We start from the raw sequence: 18,869 nt of genomic DNA, 5'->3' as shown, positions 1-18,869 counted from the left end.
AACCATGAGATCATGACCTGATCATGACCTGAAGTTGGAGGTTTAACTGACTGAGCCTCCCCAGGGCCCCCCCATTCACGTCAAGATTTATAATCCATCTAAAGTTGAGATTTGTGTGTGGTGATAGGTAACGGTAAAGTTTCAGGGGGTTTTTTTCCATTTGAGTGTTTGGTTGTCCCAGCACCTTTTACTAACGAGATTGACCTTTCCCCACTGCTCTCCAGTGTTGCCTTTATAAAAAATCGGGGCGCCTGGGTGGCTCAGTTGGTAAATAAGCCTTTATAATAAATCAAATATTTGTACATAAGTGATTTGTTCTGCTCCTTTGCTTAATTGTGATTCTTTTCACCAGCATGACAGTAGCTTAATCACTACAGTCATGACATCCAGTGGAGCAAGTCTTCTCTTTCTCTTCAAGATTGTCTAGTTACCAAGGGGCACCTGGGTGGCTCAGTCGGTGAAGTGTCCCCCTTCGGCTCAGGTCACGATCTCACAGTCTGTGAGTCTGTCTTTGGATTCTGTGTCTCCCCTGCTCACACTGTCTCTTCTCTTCTCTTCTCTTCTCTCTCTCTCTCAAAAATAAAAACAAAAAAAAAAATTAAAAAGAAAAAGATTGTTTAGTTATTCATGTTCTTTTGCATTTATTCATAAATTTTCTAATCAGCTTGGCAAGTTCCACAGAAATGCCATTTGGAATTTTAATTAGAATTTATATTGAATTTATAGATTTATATTGAATATGTTCAATTTATATTGAATTTGGTGAGAAATGACACATTCATACCATTAAACCTTCTGATATGCAAATATTTGCATGTGCTCATTCTCTTTCTGCCTTTACTTTCTCTAATGACATTTTGTAATTTTATCCTCCAAGATCTTGCACATCTTTTGTTAGATGCATTTTATTCTTAAGAATTTTATGTTTATGCTGCTGTTGTAAATGATAACAGTTAAAAATTTTTCATTTCTAATTCATTGCTGGTTGAGTTTAATATAATGATAGTCAAATAACTTACTTATTCAGTAATTTAAGAGAGATTATTTTGGATTGCCTATTTTTCAAATTGTATCATCTACAGATAGTGACAATTTCATACTTCATTTCTAATTCTTAATATCTCTCTTTTCTTGACAGCACAGAACAGGACCTTTGGACAATTGTTGGATTAAATAGTTATAGTAAACATTTTAGTCTCATTCCTGATCTCAAGCTTTCATTAAGCCATTAAGAATTATGTTGGGTATAGGATTTTTAAGATATCCTTTATCAGGTTAAGGACATTTTCTTCTTTGAGTATGCTAAAGATATTTTAAAATCCTGAATTGAATTTTATTAGTGTTTATACATCTATTGAATGGTTATACTTATTTTTACCTAGTTCAGTTTTTACAATTTAACCAGCTTAATCATTTTAGAATAAGCCCAACTTGCTTATGATTGTTACTATTATTATTATTATAATGGTGGGTTTAATTTGTTAATATTTTGTTGCAGAGTTTTACATTTATGTTCATGAATGAAATTGGTTTATAACTTTTCCTGTTGGGAATTTGTTACGGTCAGTTTCTGCTAAGTTGTGTTTGGCCTCATACAAAGGGCTGGGAAGTGGTTTTTTTTTGTTGTTGTTACTGTTCCTCACTGTTTTCTGGAAGACAAAAGTGTAGTAATATTTTTTTACATTTTCCTTAAATGATGGAATTCACTTTTGAAAGCTACTTATGTCTAAAGATTTCTTTGTGGAAATGTTTCAGTTAAATGTTTTTTGTTCTTAGTGATTCTATATTTCTTATGGCAGTTTTTGTAAATTATATTTTTATAGAAAATATGGTACATTTTATCTGAGTTTTCAGATGTATTGTTCATAAATTGTTATCTTTTCAGTGTCTGTAGGATATGGTGAAGCTCCTTTTTCATTCTTGCCTTTTTTATTTATTTTTTCCTTCTCTAGATCATTCTCATCAGGGTTTTAACAAATTTATTACTTTTTTAGGGGCAAACTTTTAGCTTGGCTTGTCTTTAATTTCTGCTCTTTTAAACATTTTTCCTTCTACTTTTTAATTTTTCTTAAAAATTTTTAAATGTTTTATTTCTGAGAGAGAGAGACAGCATGAGCAGGGGAGGGTCAGAGAGAGAGGGAGACACAGAATCAGAAGCAGACTCCAGGCTCTGAGCTAGCTGTAAGCACAGAGCCCTACACGGGGCTCAAACCCTAACCCACGAACCTCGAGATCACAACCTGAGCAGAAGTCAGACGCTTAACCGACTGAGCCACCCAGGCGCCCCACTGTTTGTTTATTTTTGAGAGAGAGCGCATGAATAGGGGAGGGGCAGAGAGACAGTGAGACACAGAATCTGAAGGAGGTTCCGGGGCTCAGCTGTCAGCACAGAGCCCTACGAACATTGGGCTCAGACTTAGAGACTGTGAAACCATGACCTGAGCTGAAGTCAGTCCCTTAACCTGCTGAGCCACTCCTGTGACCCATTTTTCCTTCTACTTTGGGATGTTAATATGATTTGATTTATCTTCGATGTTTTGAGTTTGAGTTTGCTGGCTTTTCTAAAGCAATTTATAGGGATAATTTTGTTTTAGGCAGTATAGCTTTAGACACAGACCTGAGTTCATACCTCTCTTCTCCTTCTTAAAAATTGTGAGATAGTTTGAATTTCAGTAAATAGTAATTGAACATTTTACTATGAGCTAGAGAGTGCTATAAGATACAGCTGCAAAGAAGATAGAATCCTACTCTCATGAAATTTACTTTCTACTTTCTCTAACAGTTTCCCAGCTGCATGAGGGGATGATGAATGACAGTGATGATTAAGAGTTTTTTAAGTGCTTATTATGCGCCAGGTACTTTTTCACTAATATTAACCAATTTATTTAAACCAAAAAAACAAAAAAAAAAAAAACCACCCCAGCAAAAAACCAGTTCCCCCATTTTTTTTTTTTTTTTTTTTTTTTTGAAAACACATGACTGTCAGCTGCAGTGCAGCAGAGCTCAGTGATAATGAGGCGCACTGTTAGAGTACTCTTCCTTTGGCTTCTTTCCATGCCACTGATGAGGGATCTGGAAAGGAGTTTTATTGATGCCTCATCATCCACAAAAAGGCTCACCTTTGAGGAAAAACATTTTGTCTCTAGCAGGGATTACTAGCTAAAAAAGACTTGGAAACAAATTGGAGGGAAAAAGGGTTGCTGAGGGGGTTAAAGAAGGGTGTTTGATAGGAAACAATATATCTTGTTAAGAAGCCACTAAGCAGATAGGAAAGGCATCTTATATATTCTTATAAGAATGGATTCTTCCTTTTTTGGGAGAGAGAGAGAGTGCGCACGCGAGCGAGAGCGCGTGCCCAGTGAGGGGCGGAGGGAAAGGGGGAGATGGAATCTGAAGCAGCCTCCATGCCCAGTGCAGAGGAGCCCCATCCCACAACTGAGGTCATGAACCACCTAACTGACTGAGCCACCCAGGCAGCTCAAGAATGGATTCTTAGTATTATACTTGTTTTTGGTGTTTCATAAGTAGTAGCTGTTTGAATTCTTACCCAGCCTTAAAAAATATTTTTTAGTGTTTTGTATTACTTTTTTGAGAATAATCTGACCTTTGATACTGTAAAAATACCCATTGTCCACTTGTTCTCTTCAAAATTTAGGTAATTACTTTTCCTACTTCATTTTGATTAGTTTGGAACCTGGTGGGGATGCGGGCGGGGAATACAAGCCAGTAATTAAATTATAAAAGGACATTTCTGATATGTTAGATATATGTAAAGACAGAATTGCAGTTTTGCATTTATGTAATGCCTATTGTGGTAGACATTAATTCTGTGTGACCTAACCCTCTTGCTGAAACTTTTAGAATAGATTAATTTGGAAATAGTTGTATAATGGGGTGAGTATCTTAAAATGTTCAGAATTATGTGTTCATTTTTTGGTCATATGACTTTTGAGATTTTGCAGTGTGGGAAATACCATTTTTTGGTGGTGAAGTTTCAATAGTTTTGTAATTAAGTAATGAATCATTTTTCTGAACTGTTGACCTAAACCAACTAAATTTTGTTACTTGAATTCGGCTGGGAGTATGGAGCTCAGAAGTTATTCATCTCTTGTACTGCCACCTTTTTGTAGCTAGAACTTACTAGACTGAGAAAAAAACATGTTCGAATTCTGGTCCTAGATACAGCTCTGATTACGGTAAGTTATTCTAGCTTGTATTTACTCTTTCCTTTTCTCTCCTTTGAAGATGACCTAATAAATTATTTCACTGCAGTAATAACATTTGGAACATAAATGGCAAGGGAAGTAGAATAGTAGTGGAACAGTAAATGGGGTTTTGGTATTGGCGAAAGGATGAGAGACCATTAAAAAATGAGTGAAAAGCTGAGCAACAAACCCTGGAGATTTTGAAGTAGGAATGACCAGCATCGGTTTTCTTCAGATGAATTTGGTATGTCTTGGTTTCTGCTTGCCTCTCCAAGCTTTGTATTTACATTTTTAAGTGAATAGATAAGTTGAAAGTATAGAATAGAATCATGAATAGCTATATTCTTGCCACCTAGATGGAGTGTTCACTAGTAACCTTTTGTTCTTTCATGTGTCTTTCTCCTAACATGTATAAATATTGTATACATTACACATTTGAGGGGGTTAGTAGACTTTCACAACAGGTAGCTGTCTTCATGTCACTGTTACCCCCAAATACTTTAGTATCTGTAGCCAAAAAGTAAGGACACTGTCCCTTACAGTTTAATACCACTAGCACACCTTAGAAATGATAACTTTTGGGGCACCAGAATGGCTCAGTCAGTTAAGCGACCGACTTCAGCTCGTCACTATCTCCGGTTCATGGGTTCAAGCCCCACGTCGGGCTCTGTCCTGACAGCTCAGAGCCTGGAGCGTGTTTCAGATTCTGTGTCTCCCTCTCTGCCCCTCCCCTGCTCATGCTCTGTCCCTGTCTCAAAAAGAAATAAACATTTTAAAAAATGAATAACTCTTTAATATTCATTTAATGAATACTCTAGAATCATACTTTCTTTTTTTTGTTTTGTTTTTTTTTTAATGTTTTTTTATTTATTTCGAGGAGAGAGAGAGAGAGGCAGCGTGAGCAGGGGAGGGTCAGAGAGAGAGGGAGTCACAGACTGAAACAGGCTCCAGGCTCTGAGCTGGCAGTCAGCACAGAGCCCGACGCGGGGCTCGAACCCACGAACCGCGAGATCACGACCCAAGCGAAAGTCGGATGCTTAACCGACTAAGCCACCCAGGCGCCCCACTAGAATCATACTTTCACAGTTGATTCTAAAATGTCTTTCAGTCATTCTCTCTTTTATAAGTTCATATATTTTGAGAGAATGAGAGAGTGGGTGAGGGGCAGAGAGTTCGGGAGAGAGATCTTTCAGTCAGTATTTTCCAGTCAGGTTCTGCAGGGGTTTATGGAAGGGTATTGGATGTAATGTCTGCTTAGTCTTCCCAACTCTAACAGTCTTCCCGTATTTACTTCTTCAGTGACATCAACTTTTTTTTTTTTTTTGACATCAACTTTTTAAAGTAATCAAAACAATTTTTTTTTTCTGGGATTGCCTAAGAGTTTCCTTGTGATACCTGCTTTCTGAAGCTTCCTGTGACCTGGCATGATTAGTTACAGGTTATGCCTTTTGAACAAAAAATTACTGCCTAGGTGATGGTAGACATGTCATTTAGTGCATTCAACCTGGAGGCACAAAATGACAGTGTGTGCCACTATTAGTGATGCTAAATTTGATCATTAGATAAGTAGTGTCTATATGGTCTGTTACAAAAACTTATTTTTACTTTCGGTTTAGAAAACCTCTGATATTTTGGTACTGTACAAATATCTCTTCAACCTTTTCATAATACTTTTAGCATCTTGATGATTCTTGCCTCATTCACTGATTTCATTGGGATTTAGAAAGTGGTTTTCAAATTTTCTTATTCCTTCTATGTTAATTGATATTTATCTCCAAAGAAAAGCTTTTCCTACTAATGATAAACTATATTTCCTATTCAGATGGTGGGTTAAATATAATTTTTCCTCATTATAGGAATTGTGTGGTATTTCCTTCAGTGATAGCAAATGAGACTTTTTTTTGCCCATTCTCTGTAATTATTATGAACTCAAGAACTTGTTTTACATTCATTGTGTTACTGGTTAATTATTGTTTTTGATGGCCAGGTCATCTGAAATTTGGCTAATAGGAACCCTCCTATAATCTCTCCTGTGTTTTAGTGGCATATCTCCCTTAGTCTTTGAGTGCTTCCTTGATTTCTGGCACAGAGATTATGTGGGTTTTTAATGGTATAGTACCTTTATTTGAAACTTTTAGTTAAAACTCAATATCCCAGAAATCCTGAAGAATCCTGAAACACTGGAAGATGGAAGAAAATTATTGCCAGTCAGCAGGGAACCTATCAGTTGCATGTTTCTTGTTTCCTGAGGACAAAAACACTAGTACTTATTCTTTTTTTCCCCCCAAAACACTAGACATTCTTTTTTTATTAAAAATTTTTTTTTAATGTTTGTTTATTTTGAGAGAGAGACAGACAGACAGCGTGAACAGGGGAAGGGCAGAGAGAGAGGAAGACACAGAATCCGAAGCAGGCTCTAGGTTCTGAGCTGTCAGCACAGAGCCCAACGTGGGGTTGAACCCACAAGAGAGATCATGACCTGAGCTGAAGCCGGACACTTAACTGACTGAACCACCCAGGTGCCCCTCTTTTTTTTTTTTTTTTTTTAATGCTTGTTTACTATTTTGAGAGATCGTGAGCTTAGGAGGGGCAGAGAGAGAGAGGAGGATAGAGAATCCCAAGCAGGCTTCATGGTATCTGTGCAGAGGCTTACGTGGGGCTCTATCTCACAAACTGAGATCATAATCTGAGCCGAAATCAAGAATCAGATGCGTAACCGACTGAGCCACCCAGGTGCCTCACCCAGTACTTATTTTTTTGTTTGTTTGTTTTTTAAATTTTTTTAATATTTTATTTATTTCTAGGAGAGAGACAGAGAGAGACAGTGTGAGCAGGGGAGGGTCAGAGAGAGAGGGAGATACAGACTCTGAAACAGGCTCCAGGCTCTGAGCTGGCAGTCAGCACAGAGCCCGACGCGGGGCTCGAACCCACGAACCGTGAGATCATGACCTAAGCGAAAGTCGGACGCTTAACTGACTAAGCCACCTAGGCGCCCCACCCAGTACTTATTTTTAACAGTGTAACCAGACTCTACTTTCAGAAAGCACAGATTTACTGTAGGGCTACATGAGAGATTCTCTAATTAATTATTGGCAAGGAGATTGTTAATATCCCAAAGGAATCTCTCAACTTGAATAATAATTGGCCCATAGCACCTTCTCCCTCTGACTTAACACCAGCAACAGACTTTTAATACATAATACTTTTTTTTTTTATCATTTTATTTTTCACCATGTTAAGTGTACTTTTTAATCCTCCTTCTGTTTCCTCCATTCCCTCCTCTTCTGTCCCCCTTTTGGTAACCATCAGTTTGTTCTTCATAGTTAAGAGTCTGTTTCTTTTTTTTTTCCTTTGTAAATTAAAAAAAAAAAGTTTTTTGTTTTTTTTTAACATTTATTTATTTTTGAGAGACAGAGTGAGACAGAGTGTGAGGAGAGGAGGAGCAGAGAGAGAAGGAGACATAGAATCCGAAGCAGGCCCCAGGCTCTGAGCAAATGTTTAGCACAGAGCCTGATGCGGGGCTCGAACCCACAAACCGTGAGATCATGACCTGAGCCGAGGTTGGATGCTTAACCAACTGAGCCACCCAGGCGCCCCTTAAGAGTCTGTTTCTTGGTTTGTCTCTTTTTTTCCTTTGTTCATTTGTTTTGTTTCGTAAATTTCACATATGAGTGAGATCATGTGGTTTTATCTTTTTCTGACTGACTTCTTTCACTTACCATAATATTCTCTAGCTCCATCCGTGTCATTGCAAATACGAAGATTTCATTCTTTTTTTTTAATGACTGAATAACCTATTGTGTGTATATACCACATTATTTCTATTAGCTCATCAGCTGATGGACGTTGTGATGGTTACACATAGTTTGCTTATTGTAAATAGTGCTGCAGTATATGTAGGGATGTTATGTATCCCTTTGCGTTAATGTTTTTTAGTTTTTGGGTAAGTACCAAGTAGTGCAGTTACTGGATCTTGTGGTAGTTCTTTTTTAATGCGGTTTTTTTTTTTTCCCCCTGAGCAAGAGAGCGCGACAGCATCAGCATGGGAGGGTCAGAGAGAGAGGGAGACATAGAATCCAAAACAGGCTCCAGGCTCCGACGCGGGGCTCGAACCCATGAACTGTGAGATCATGACCTGAGCCAAAGTTGGACGCTTAACCGACTGAGCCACCTTTTTAATTTTTTTACGGAAGCTCCATACTGTTTCCACAGTGGCTACAGCAGTCTGCATTCCCAACGACAGTGAAAGAGTGTTCCTTATTCTCCACATATTCACCAGCACTTGTCATTTCTACATAATGCTTTTATCTTGAAAATATAGGAACAAAAATTGTTTCCACACCCCATTGCTATACTAAGGTTATCTTACTTTTGGTTGTTGATACTTGATCATATACTTAATCTAAGATGTGAAATCTATAACATTTGCAGTGAAATCTTCACCCCAGCACAAAATATAGTTAGATGAACAGTTTCACAAATTTCGGCTTAAGATAAGTAAAAAAAACTATATATATATATAGAGAGAGAGAGTTGAAAACAAAGCTGAGTGGTATTAATACATTCATCTGGACTACCTGTGTTTGCAACAAGTGTAGTGGAATTGTGGGAAAGATTCTGTACACATTTATTTGCATGTATATACTGAGTAACAGGGATCTAAGGTGCAAACAGTCACTTATTATTTCAGATTTATAAGCTTTACATCAAAGATAGTAGTAACATTTACTAAGAGTGCCCCAGAGATCAGCAACACTTAAGGCAGAATTGAGAGAGATGTCGCTTTTTTGTTTTGCTCTTAAAATTCATCTGTACCTGCTCTTCTTTCTAGCCTTGGTTCATCTTCTGCTTGTATAAAATAAAGTGTTTCCCTTCAGGAGGTATTGAATTTCTTTCTATCCTCAATAATACCCGTATAGTGTAGTGTGCAGATCTGACTGTAATTTGGGGAATGTACTCCCATACTCTCAGTTTCCAGTGGAAGCAGATAGGGGGTTTCTGCTGGTGATGGGACTACATTTGGGACATTTCCTTTACTTTCTTGATCACCTTTTTTAAAAGGTACAAAAAAATGTCTCCAGCTTAGGGAAATGAGAAGAAAAGGTAATAATGGTTGAATTTTCTCTTGACAAGTGACAGTATGTCTTTATTGATCAGACTTCTCAAAACTCATTCTTCTTGTTTCTTCTGTTTTATTTAATGAATTTGATCATTCCTAATAAAACTGACCTTTCTTTTTGCAGTACTACTTAAAACTAGATTTTTCTAGTTTTTGACTGATTTTTCCTCAGGTTTTTAGTTCCTTTTCTGTCTCTTACTGAGCCCCATCAAGTCTTGGTCTTGGGTTTCTCCATTTTTTCCTTTTATTTTTTTCTGTCTATGTATCCCTGTTTCTTTAGCTATTATGTCTTGAGCAGATTCCAGTAAACAAATAAATACACGCATGTGTACACACACTCCATATTACTGATATGAATTATGTGTACATACGGTGTTTATGTATAGTTTCAATCTATAGTTTAGCTATTACAGAATAGGTCCACTTTGATGTCCTCATATTATCACAATTCATTTATATCTGTATCCAAATGCAGCATCTTCTGCCCTCAAATGGCTTTGCTTTTCAACTTCTTCATTCTCCATATGCTAGTATAAAAAACTTGTAACTCCCAATTTGGTCAATAGATTTTATTTGACTAAAAAAAAAGTCTTTAGATTTGAGAGGCAAGTCATCGCAAAAGCGTAAGAAATGGGAAAGTGCGGGATTGCGGAAACCTGAGCGCTGCTGATCTAAAGATGCCTGTAGCAGCGTGGTGAGTGACGGTGAGAGTGCCTGAAGCCACTGGCACCACACGTGTGCAGGTTACTGCATACCTATGTGCCACTGCCCCTGGAGAATTATGAAGAGTACATCTCTTTTACCTTTGAAATTGTATATTATTGTCTCTTGGTGATAGATTCTCACAATAGAATCCTGCTGGTAAAGGATTATAGGAGATGCTTCTAGATCCTGCCATACAGGAGGGATTAAAAAATAGGGATGGTACGAAGTGTCAGCAGGCAGTATGCGGCACCTACCCTCAGTTCCCTTCCTCAGAACAGATATAAACTCTTTAGCTCAGAATTTGTGGATTCAGCAGTTCCAGTTTTGAGAATTTACCTGAAGGCAAAAAAAATTACCAGCTCAAAGATCTGTCTGCCCCAGTGCTTCACTGCAGCATTATTTATGATAGGATATAGAAATAACCTAATTGTTCATGATGGATGAATGAATAAAGAAAATGTGTGATGTATTTACATATATTTGAATATTATTCAGCCATTTAAAAAGAAAATCCTGCTGTTTGTGGCATTATGGGTAGATATTGTGGCTATTCTAAGAGAAATAAGTCAGACAGAAAGACATGCTGTATGATCTTACTTATCTGTAGAATCAAAAAAGGCCGAACTCGTAGTTACAAATCATAGAACCGTTTGGTGGTTGCCAGAGTTGTGGGGGGACACAGAGTTGTGGTTGGGGAAATGGGAGATGGTGGTCAAAAGGTATAGACTTCCAAGTTATAAGATAAATCCTGGGGATGTAATGTGCAGCATGGTGACTGTGGCTAACAATACTGTATTGTATATTTGAAATTTGATAGGAGACTAGATCTTAACTGTTCTCATCACAAGAAAAAATGTGTAACTCTGAGGTGATGTTAACTTTATTGCAGTGATCATCTCTCAGTATTTTTCATAGATTAAATCATTATGTTGCACACCTAAACCTAATGCAGTGTTATATTCCAGTTATATATTAATAAAAACTTGTGGCTTTGCATGTTTGACACGTTAAGTGGCCGGCTTTATCTTTTACATTCTGCCAATACAAATTTCAGTTGAAACACATATTATTCTTACTGCTCTTTTGCTCTGTGACTTCTCCAACTTCCTTATATGTGAAGTTTTCTTCCTTTTTTCTTGAAATACACACATTCCTAGGTCTTATGCCCTAACTCAGCTGTTACCCACTGATCTCTTCTATATTAGAACTTCCACCACGTTTGAAAGTATCTAAATATTTTTCCATACTTAGCAGTGGGAAAAATATATACTGTTAACACTGAGAACTTAGGATGTTGGATGGGAATGGAATACATCACATGTTTTTGTATTTGACTGTTTTAAAGAAGCATATACTATTTATATATTATTTATTTTCAAGAGAGAGGGAAAGCATGAGAAGGGGCATGGGAGAGAGACAGAGACCCAGAATTCGAAGCAGTCTCCACGCTCTGAGCTATCAGTACAGAGCCCAGTGCAGGGCTCGAATTCATAGACTGCGAGAACATGACCTGAGCCAAAGTTGGACACTTAAACCAACTGAGCCACCCAGGTGCCCCTGAAGAGCATATGCTATTTTTAAATGAAAACAGTTTTTTTTTTCAAAGATTCTTTTTTTATATTTAAGTAATCTCTACACCCAATGTGGGGCTCAAACTCACAGCCCCTAAGTAAAGAATCACACGCTACATACCAGGTGAGCCAGCCAGGTACCCCAAAGAAAATAGAGTCTAAGGAACAACTCATATACATACTTTGGTCCTTTATTATTTGGGACCTCTTTAAATAGAATGATATTGTATAAAATCCAAAACACTTCTCATTTTATTTATTTTTTAAAGATTTTATGTTTAAGCAATCTCCATACCCAAAGTGGGGCTTGAAGTCACAACCCTAAGATTGAGAGTTGCATACTCTACCGACTGAGCTAGCCAGGTGCCCCAAAACTTAAAAAAAAAAAAAAAATTTTTTTTTTTATTATAAGTGTCCTCACTGGAAAAAAATTAAAGAAGATGGAGAATTGCATGAAGCAAAATGTAAAGATTCCCATTCTACCTTTCTCTTCCTGAACTGCCACCCACTCACACTTAGAGAAAGCTGCCTATATTATTTATTGGGCAATACATTTTCTATGAATATATAAATCTAAAACTTTTCAGATTTTTTTTTTTCTCCTTAAAAATAAATGTAGGGGCGCCTGGCTGGCTCAGTCAGTTAAGCATCCAATTTCAGCTCAGGTCATTGATCTCACGGTTTGTGGGTTCGCGCCCCGCGTCAGGCTCTGTTCTGACAGCGAGCTCAGAACCTGGAGCCTGCTTCAGATTCTATGTCTCCCTCTCTCTGACCCTCCCCTGCTCACGCTGTCTCTCTCTCTCAGAAATAAATAAAAATCATTTAAAAAAACAAAAATTATTGTAAAAAATAATAAAGGTAAACGGGTGTTTAATAAAATGTAACACCTAGGCATTAGAACATATAAGCAGAAGGCAGCCTGGGCATATAAAAGAAGGCAACCTTCTTATTTCCTGCTTTATCTGAAATGAACACATAATAAACATAATTAATACAGAATTATTTTTATTTTATTTTAATTCCAGTGTAGTTAGCATATAGTGTTATATTAATTTCAGGTGTACAATTGATTCAACAATTCCATACATTAGATTTGATTTGTTTTTTAAACTCAGCATTATGTATCTGGACCTATTTTCCATCTTTGAACACAGAGATTATGACATTCTTTTTTTTAACTTTTATTAATAAGTAAGCTCCCCACCCAACATGGGCCTTGAACTCACCACCCTGAGATCAAGAGTTGTATGTTCTACCGACTTTTTTAGTCTTTTGTAAAGGTATGTAGTTTTTCACTGTATTGACATATACTATAATTTATATAACCACTGTAGAAATTCTTTTCATTAAATTTTCTTTTTTCTTATAAAGGAATATAATTTAAGGAGGAATGTATCTCTGTTCTGGTGAAATCTGTTGAAAATGATACATTTAGTTTTGTGAGCCAAGGTCTAGTATATTTTGGTATAATCCCTTTTAATGATTTTGCCTTCATTGGTGTGTATTTCAGGTCTACGGATCAATGGAGAACTAATTACTGCCTACCCCCAGGTGGTGGTAGTGAGAGTACCCACCCCTTGGGTGCAGAGTGACAGTGACATCACTGTTTTGCGCCATCTAGAGAAGATGGGATGCCGGTTGATGAACCGACCTCAAGCCATCCTGAACTGTGTTAATAAGTTCTGGACATTTCAAGAGTTGGCTGGCCATGGTGTTCCTCTGCCAGATACTTTCTCTTATGGTAAGTTTGCTAACAAGAATTTATAGTCTTAAGTTTTACAACACTGATAGTTTTGAAAGGCAAATTAAATTAGTAGGGTTATGTGATATAAGGAAATTTGTGAACATAAAGGAACTTCTTATAGAGGTGATTTTCAATGTTAACAAACTAGGCAGGAGAATTGTGAATCACGTGTTAAGATTTAGTTCCATGATATTGATAGAGTGGTTTTAGCTATTTTGGGTTTTCTAGGCCATAAGTTCACTCTTGTGATCCCAGTAATGCTGTTTTAGTATGAAAGCTGCTATTAACAGCGCTTAAACAAATTACTGTGGTTGTGTTCCAATAAAACTGTTATTTTAAAAAGGCAGTGAGCCAAATCTGTCTCATTGGCGTTAGTTTGCCGACTCGAAGGTAAAAGATAATACAACCTGATGACCTCTCTGTTTAATATCTGATTATCCTTATTAGCGTTTTCATGATAATTCTCCATAAATTGTTTTCTTTTTTTGTTGGAGTTGGTTTTCTTATTTTTTAAGAAAATGAAACTATAGTAGGTATACTTTAAAACCAGTGCTTCTAAAACTGGTAAAAGTAGGGGCGCCTGGGTGGCTTAGTCGGTTAAGCGACCGACTTTCGCTTAGGTCATGATCTCGCGGTTCATGGGTTCGAGCCCCGCGTCAGGCTGTGTGCTGACTGCCAGCTCAGAGACTGGAGTCTGTTTCATTCTCATGTTCCCTCTCTCTCTGACCCTCCCCTGCTCACGCTGTCTGTCTGTCTGTCTGTCTCTCCTAAAAATAAATAAAACATTAAAAAAAATAATAAAATAAAATAAAACTGGTAAAAGTAAAGGATCCTTTTTTTTTTTAATGACCAATATGCTGTGGATCAATACTCATATAAAAATACGATAAAAAATGTCAGAGAAATGCCAGAATATTATAAAAGCTTCCAGTGTTCAGTCTTTGTTTATTTACCTGGCTGCATATAGCAGAGAAGTCACAGACAGGCACAGGTTTTTGGACACTTGTGAGTAACACTGCCATAAACAATATTATGTTAATGTATTTCCTGCCTGTCCAGTCCTTTTAGATTAGAAAGGGTGAAATGTGCTGTAAATCAGTGTAATTTTTCATAAAGACATTTGTTCACTTGGCTGGCGGTGAGTCTTTTCCAGGCTCTGATGGAGGTGAAGACATTTGTTCAAATAAATGTCCCACAGTGTGCTTGGAGACTTAACGAAGCTGTAAAAAAAATCCCAATCCTCTTCTTACCATTAATATTTTAAAGAAGGGAAGTCCCCAAGTCTGTGTGACATACGTCAGTACAGTTACTGTTTTTAGCAGTTGCACAAGAAGAGACGATTATGAATAGTTTGAGAATTCTGTCAGATGCTTTTGGAATATTACAGCTTATATCATGGGTCTATGCTTCTGATTTCAAGAGAATGGAGAGGAGAAAAGTGTTAGCCCAGTTAACAAATATTACCTATGTTCTAATGTTCACAGTTTAAAATTTGGGGACTGAATTATCTTAATTTCTCTTAAGCTGCAAATGTATGATACTCTAGTTGCTTAATGAACTTTTTCCTGGTTTAATTTTTTTTATATCACCAAGCTGATATCACAATTCCTTTTTGCTCTAATTTTGTTACCATATCACTTGTTCCTGGGCAGTAAAAACAGTAAAGAACAAAACTTATGAGTACTGACTGGCTTAGTGTAGAAAGAACTCTGTTTAATAATGGAGATAAGAAAGATTATTTCCTCTCTTTGAGAGGAATAGACCACACATAGCATCTTTTCTTCCTTGAGTGAGTCTTTTAAACAGACTCATTCCTCAGTTTCTTAGTCTAAACAGGAAATACACTGAACCGGATCTTGATTCTTCTGTTATTTGTATAGTGGAAGAATAAAGGATAAAAATATGAAAAATTGTATAGAATTAGGAAACTTTGATTTTTAAAAGCTGTTGTTTTAAACTGATGTTTAACTGTACTTTCAACTTTTATTTATTACTTCCTCTAAGAAAAACAAAATTTAGCCATCAGGTTCTTACCTTGTACCTCCTGTGTTGCTGACTTTAGCATAGATAACATCTACCACAAAACACCTCTGTTACTGTTCTTTTTAAATTTCTTTTTTACTCAAACCAGGTGGTCATGAAAATTTTGCTAAAATGATTGATGAAGCAGAAGTCCTGGAGTTTCCCATGGTAGTGAAGAATACACGGGGTCATAGAGGTGTGTATGAGTTGTTACTATGGTACATCATTTTGAAACTACCCTTGAGAATTAATAATGGTGATTATACCAAGTAGATTTTTTTTTCTTAATCTGAACAGTGCTCTTATTATTTTCTTTGTATTTCCTCATAGTTATTGACTAGATAATCGTCTTATCAGTTGAAATGTGTAGTTTTTTTGGGGTGCTTGGCTTGCTTAGTCAATTAAGCGATTGACTTCAGCTCAGGTTGTGATCTCACAGTTCGTGAGTTTAAGCCCTGTATCGAGCTGTGTGCTGACATCTCAGAGCCTGGAGCCTGCGTCAGTTTCTGCCACTTACTCTCTCTCACTGCCCCTTGCCTGCTCCAACTCTGTCTCTCTCTCAAAAATAAACAAACATTAAAAAATAAGTAAGTAAAGACAGCTACTTCCTTTGACATAAAAATTGACAAATAGGGCAATGGAATGGACTAGTGAACTTGGAAATAAAACTAGGTATGTAGTAACATATGCTGGTTTACCCTATGCAAAATTTTGTATATATTGTGTAATAATCTGTAAGACATGGTTAAAAAGCATTTTTTTTTTAAAGTTTATTTTCAGAGAGAGAGAGCAGGGAAGGGACAGGGTGAGACAGAATCCCAAGTAAGCTCTGCACTGCCAGCACAGAGCCCGATGTGGGGCTGGAACCCACTAACTGTGAGATCATGACCTGAGACAAAACTAAGAGTTGATGCTTAACCAACTGAGCCACCCAGACATGTTTTTTCACAAAAGGAAGTTTTGGTAATAAATGAGGCCAGCAGTAGCGGCTCACCTGGAGGACTATAAACCTTGGACTTTTACTTCACAACATATACTGATATTCTAGATTACTGTAGGAATTAAGGGAATGGTAGAAGACACTTTTGCATTTTTGCATTGTCTCAATAACTACCATAACTTACTTTCGTTAAAAATTAATAGATTCTGGAAGAGCAGGTTGGGACCCAAAATGCAGGTAATACATATCAACTGCTCACAATTTGTTAAATGTATTTTTTATTCTTTTTCAATCATAGGCAAAGCTGTTTTCTTGGCTCGAGATAAACACCATTTGGCTGATCTGAGCCATCTTATTCGCCATGAAGCTCCATACCTGTTCCAGAAGTATGTTAAAGAGTCTCACGGACGGGATGTGCGTGTCATTGTCGTGGGAGGCCGTGTGGTCGGTACCATGTTACGTTGTTCAACTGATGGAAGGATGCAGAGTAACTGCTCACTAGGTAAAAACAATGCATGTGTCTTTCTAGTATATGTAATATTATTACAGCTTGCCAACTGAGTGTCCATGTATAATTACAGATCTTTTTACATAATAAGTTGAAAAATATTATCTTTCACATGGAACTGTGATCAGTAGACTTACCCTGACTGTAATAAATATACTTTTGAGTTGTTTTTGTAGTAGTAAAATTGGATTTCTCTGAATCATAAATTTTGAGATCTCTTATTGTTGAAGTGTCTCAGCGTTTTGTCTGGATTTTTTCTTTATTTCTGTTTATTTCATTTTTTTTTAAGATTATGTTTGTTTTGGTGCAGTACTTAAGATTTTTTTAAATGTTCATTTATTTTGGAAAGAGAGAGATAGAGCATAAGCAGGGGAGGGGCAGAGAGAGAGGGAGACACAGAATCCAAAACAGGTTTTAGTCTCATGCTTTTGGCACAGAGCCCAGTGTGGAGTTCAAACTCAACGACCTATGATATGATGACCTGAGTCGAAGTCAGATGTTTAACTGACTGAGCCACCCACGCGCCCCTATTTCACTTTCTTATACTTCACTTTCTTATTCCTCTGATCTGGATTGTAGATTTTAATACCGTATAATGTTATGATTTTCAAATTTCTCTCTCTAATTTAGGCTTTCTTCCTGAATTCCAAGTACATATAAATAACTGCCTACTCAGTATCTCCATGTAGTTGTCTATCAGACATTTTAATTTCTTTTTATAATGTTTATTTTGAGAGACAGAGACAAAGCATGAGAGGGGGAGAGGGAGACACAGAATCAGAAGCAGTCTCCAGGCTGTCAGCACAGAGCCTGATGCGGGGCTGGAACCCACGAACTGTGAAATCATGACCTGAGCCAAAGCTGGGCGCTTAACTGACTGAGCCAACCCAGGCGTCCCCCAACAGACATTTTCATCTTGTCCAAAACTGAACTCCTAAGTCCTCCTCCCAATGTGTTTCACCCCCCAGTTCCCTTATTTAATTTTTATTTATTTTTTTATTTTAGAGAGAGTACACACACACATAAGCAGGAGGAGAGAGACAATGAGAGATAGTGAGAGAATTTTAAGCAGGCTTGATCCTACGACTGTGAGATCACACCTGAGCTAAAATCAAGAGTGGGATGCTCAACTGACTGAGCCATCCAGGTGCTCCATGTTTAGGTTGTTAAGCTCCCTGAAATTGATTTAGTTTTTAAGTTTGAGATAGAGATTGCATTTTCCTTTTTCCAAATGAATAACAACTAGTTTTCCCAGCGTTATTTATTGAAGAGTCTGTTTATTACTGATTTGTAATGCTGTCTTTTTTATGTATTGAATTTCCATAAATGCATCGGTCTGTTTCAGGGCCCTCTGGTCTGTTATATACTGTTCATTACCTATATTAATCTTAATTCCTCCAGCGTTATGCTTAAATATCTGATCAAGCAAAAGCCTCTCTACCTTATTGTTCAAAATCGAATATCCTCAGGGAAGGTTTTTTGGGGGGGAGGGTAAACTTGATTTTTATTTTTACAGGTTCCTTTTTTTTTTTTAATGTTTTATTTATTTCTGAGAGAGAGAGAGAGTGTGTGTGAGCAGGGGAGGGTCAGAGAGAGAGGGTGATATAGAATCTTAAACAGGCTCCAGGTTCTGAGCTATGTGTCAGCACAGAGCCCGATGCGGGGCTCAAACCCACAAACTGTGAGATCATGACCTGAGTCGAAGTCAGACACTTAACCAACTCAGCCACCCAAGTGCCCCAGCGAGGTTACTTTTTTTAACTTTATTTATTTGAGAAAGACAGAGACAACACAAGTGGAGAAGGGGCAGAGAGAGAATACCAAGCAGGCTCCACACTGCTAGCACAGAGCCCGGTGTGGGGGGCTTGAACTCACGAAACTGTGAGATCATGACCTGAGCCAAAACCAGGCACCCCTATTTTTCCAGCTTTTTTGAGATATAAGTTGACATACAACATTGTGTGCATGTAAGATGTACAACATAGTTGGGTGTCTCGGTGGCTCAGTTGGTTAAGTATCCAACTCCTGATTTTGGCTCAGGTCATGATTTCACGG

At 37.4% G+C, this 18,869-nt stretch overlaps 1 protein-coding gene across 6 annotated transcripts in view; it reads left to right on the top strand.

Annotated features, from left to right (window-relative positions):
• The window catches only part of RIMKLB (ribosomal modification protein rimK like family member B), a 58,003-nt gene that overhangs the window by 23,065 nt on the left and 16,069 nt on the right, over positions 1–18,869 (top strand). For all 6 annotated transcript variants that reach the window (XM_077759053.1, XM_077759051.1, XM_077759050.1 and 3 more), the window contains exons 3-5: positions 13,111–13,341; positions 15,476–15,562; positions 16,605–16,808. In XM_077759053.1, coding sequence (XP_077615179.1) covers positions 13,111–13,341; positions 15,476–15,562; positions 16,605–16,808 — 522 coding nt within the window. The remainder of the gene's footprint in view (positions 1–13,110; positions 13,342–15,475; positions 15,563–16,604; positions 16,809–18,869) is intronic.

The sequence above is a fragment of the Crocuta crocuta genome, unplaced genomic scaffold, assembly GCF_008692635.1.
Source record: "Crocuta crocuta isolate KB4526 unplaced genomic scaffold, BGI_CrCroc_1.0 scaffold72, whole genome shotgun sequence".
NCBI classification, from domain to species: domain Eukaryota; kingdom Metazoa; phylum Chordata; class Mammalia; order Carnivora; family Hyaenidae; genus Crocuta; species Crocuta crocuta.
The sequence above is the reverse complement of the archived record's forward strand: the minus strand, read 5'-3'. Positions and strand labels throughout refer to the sequence as shown.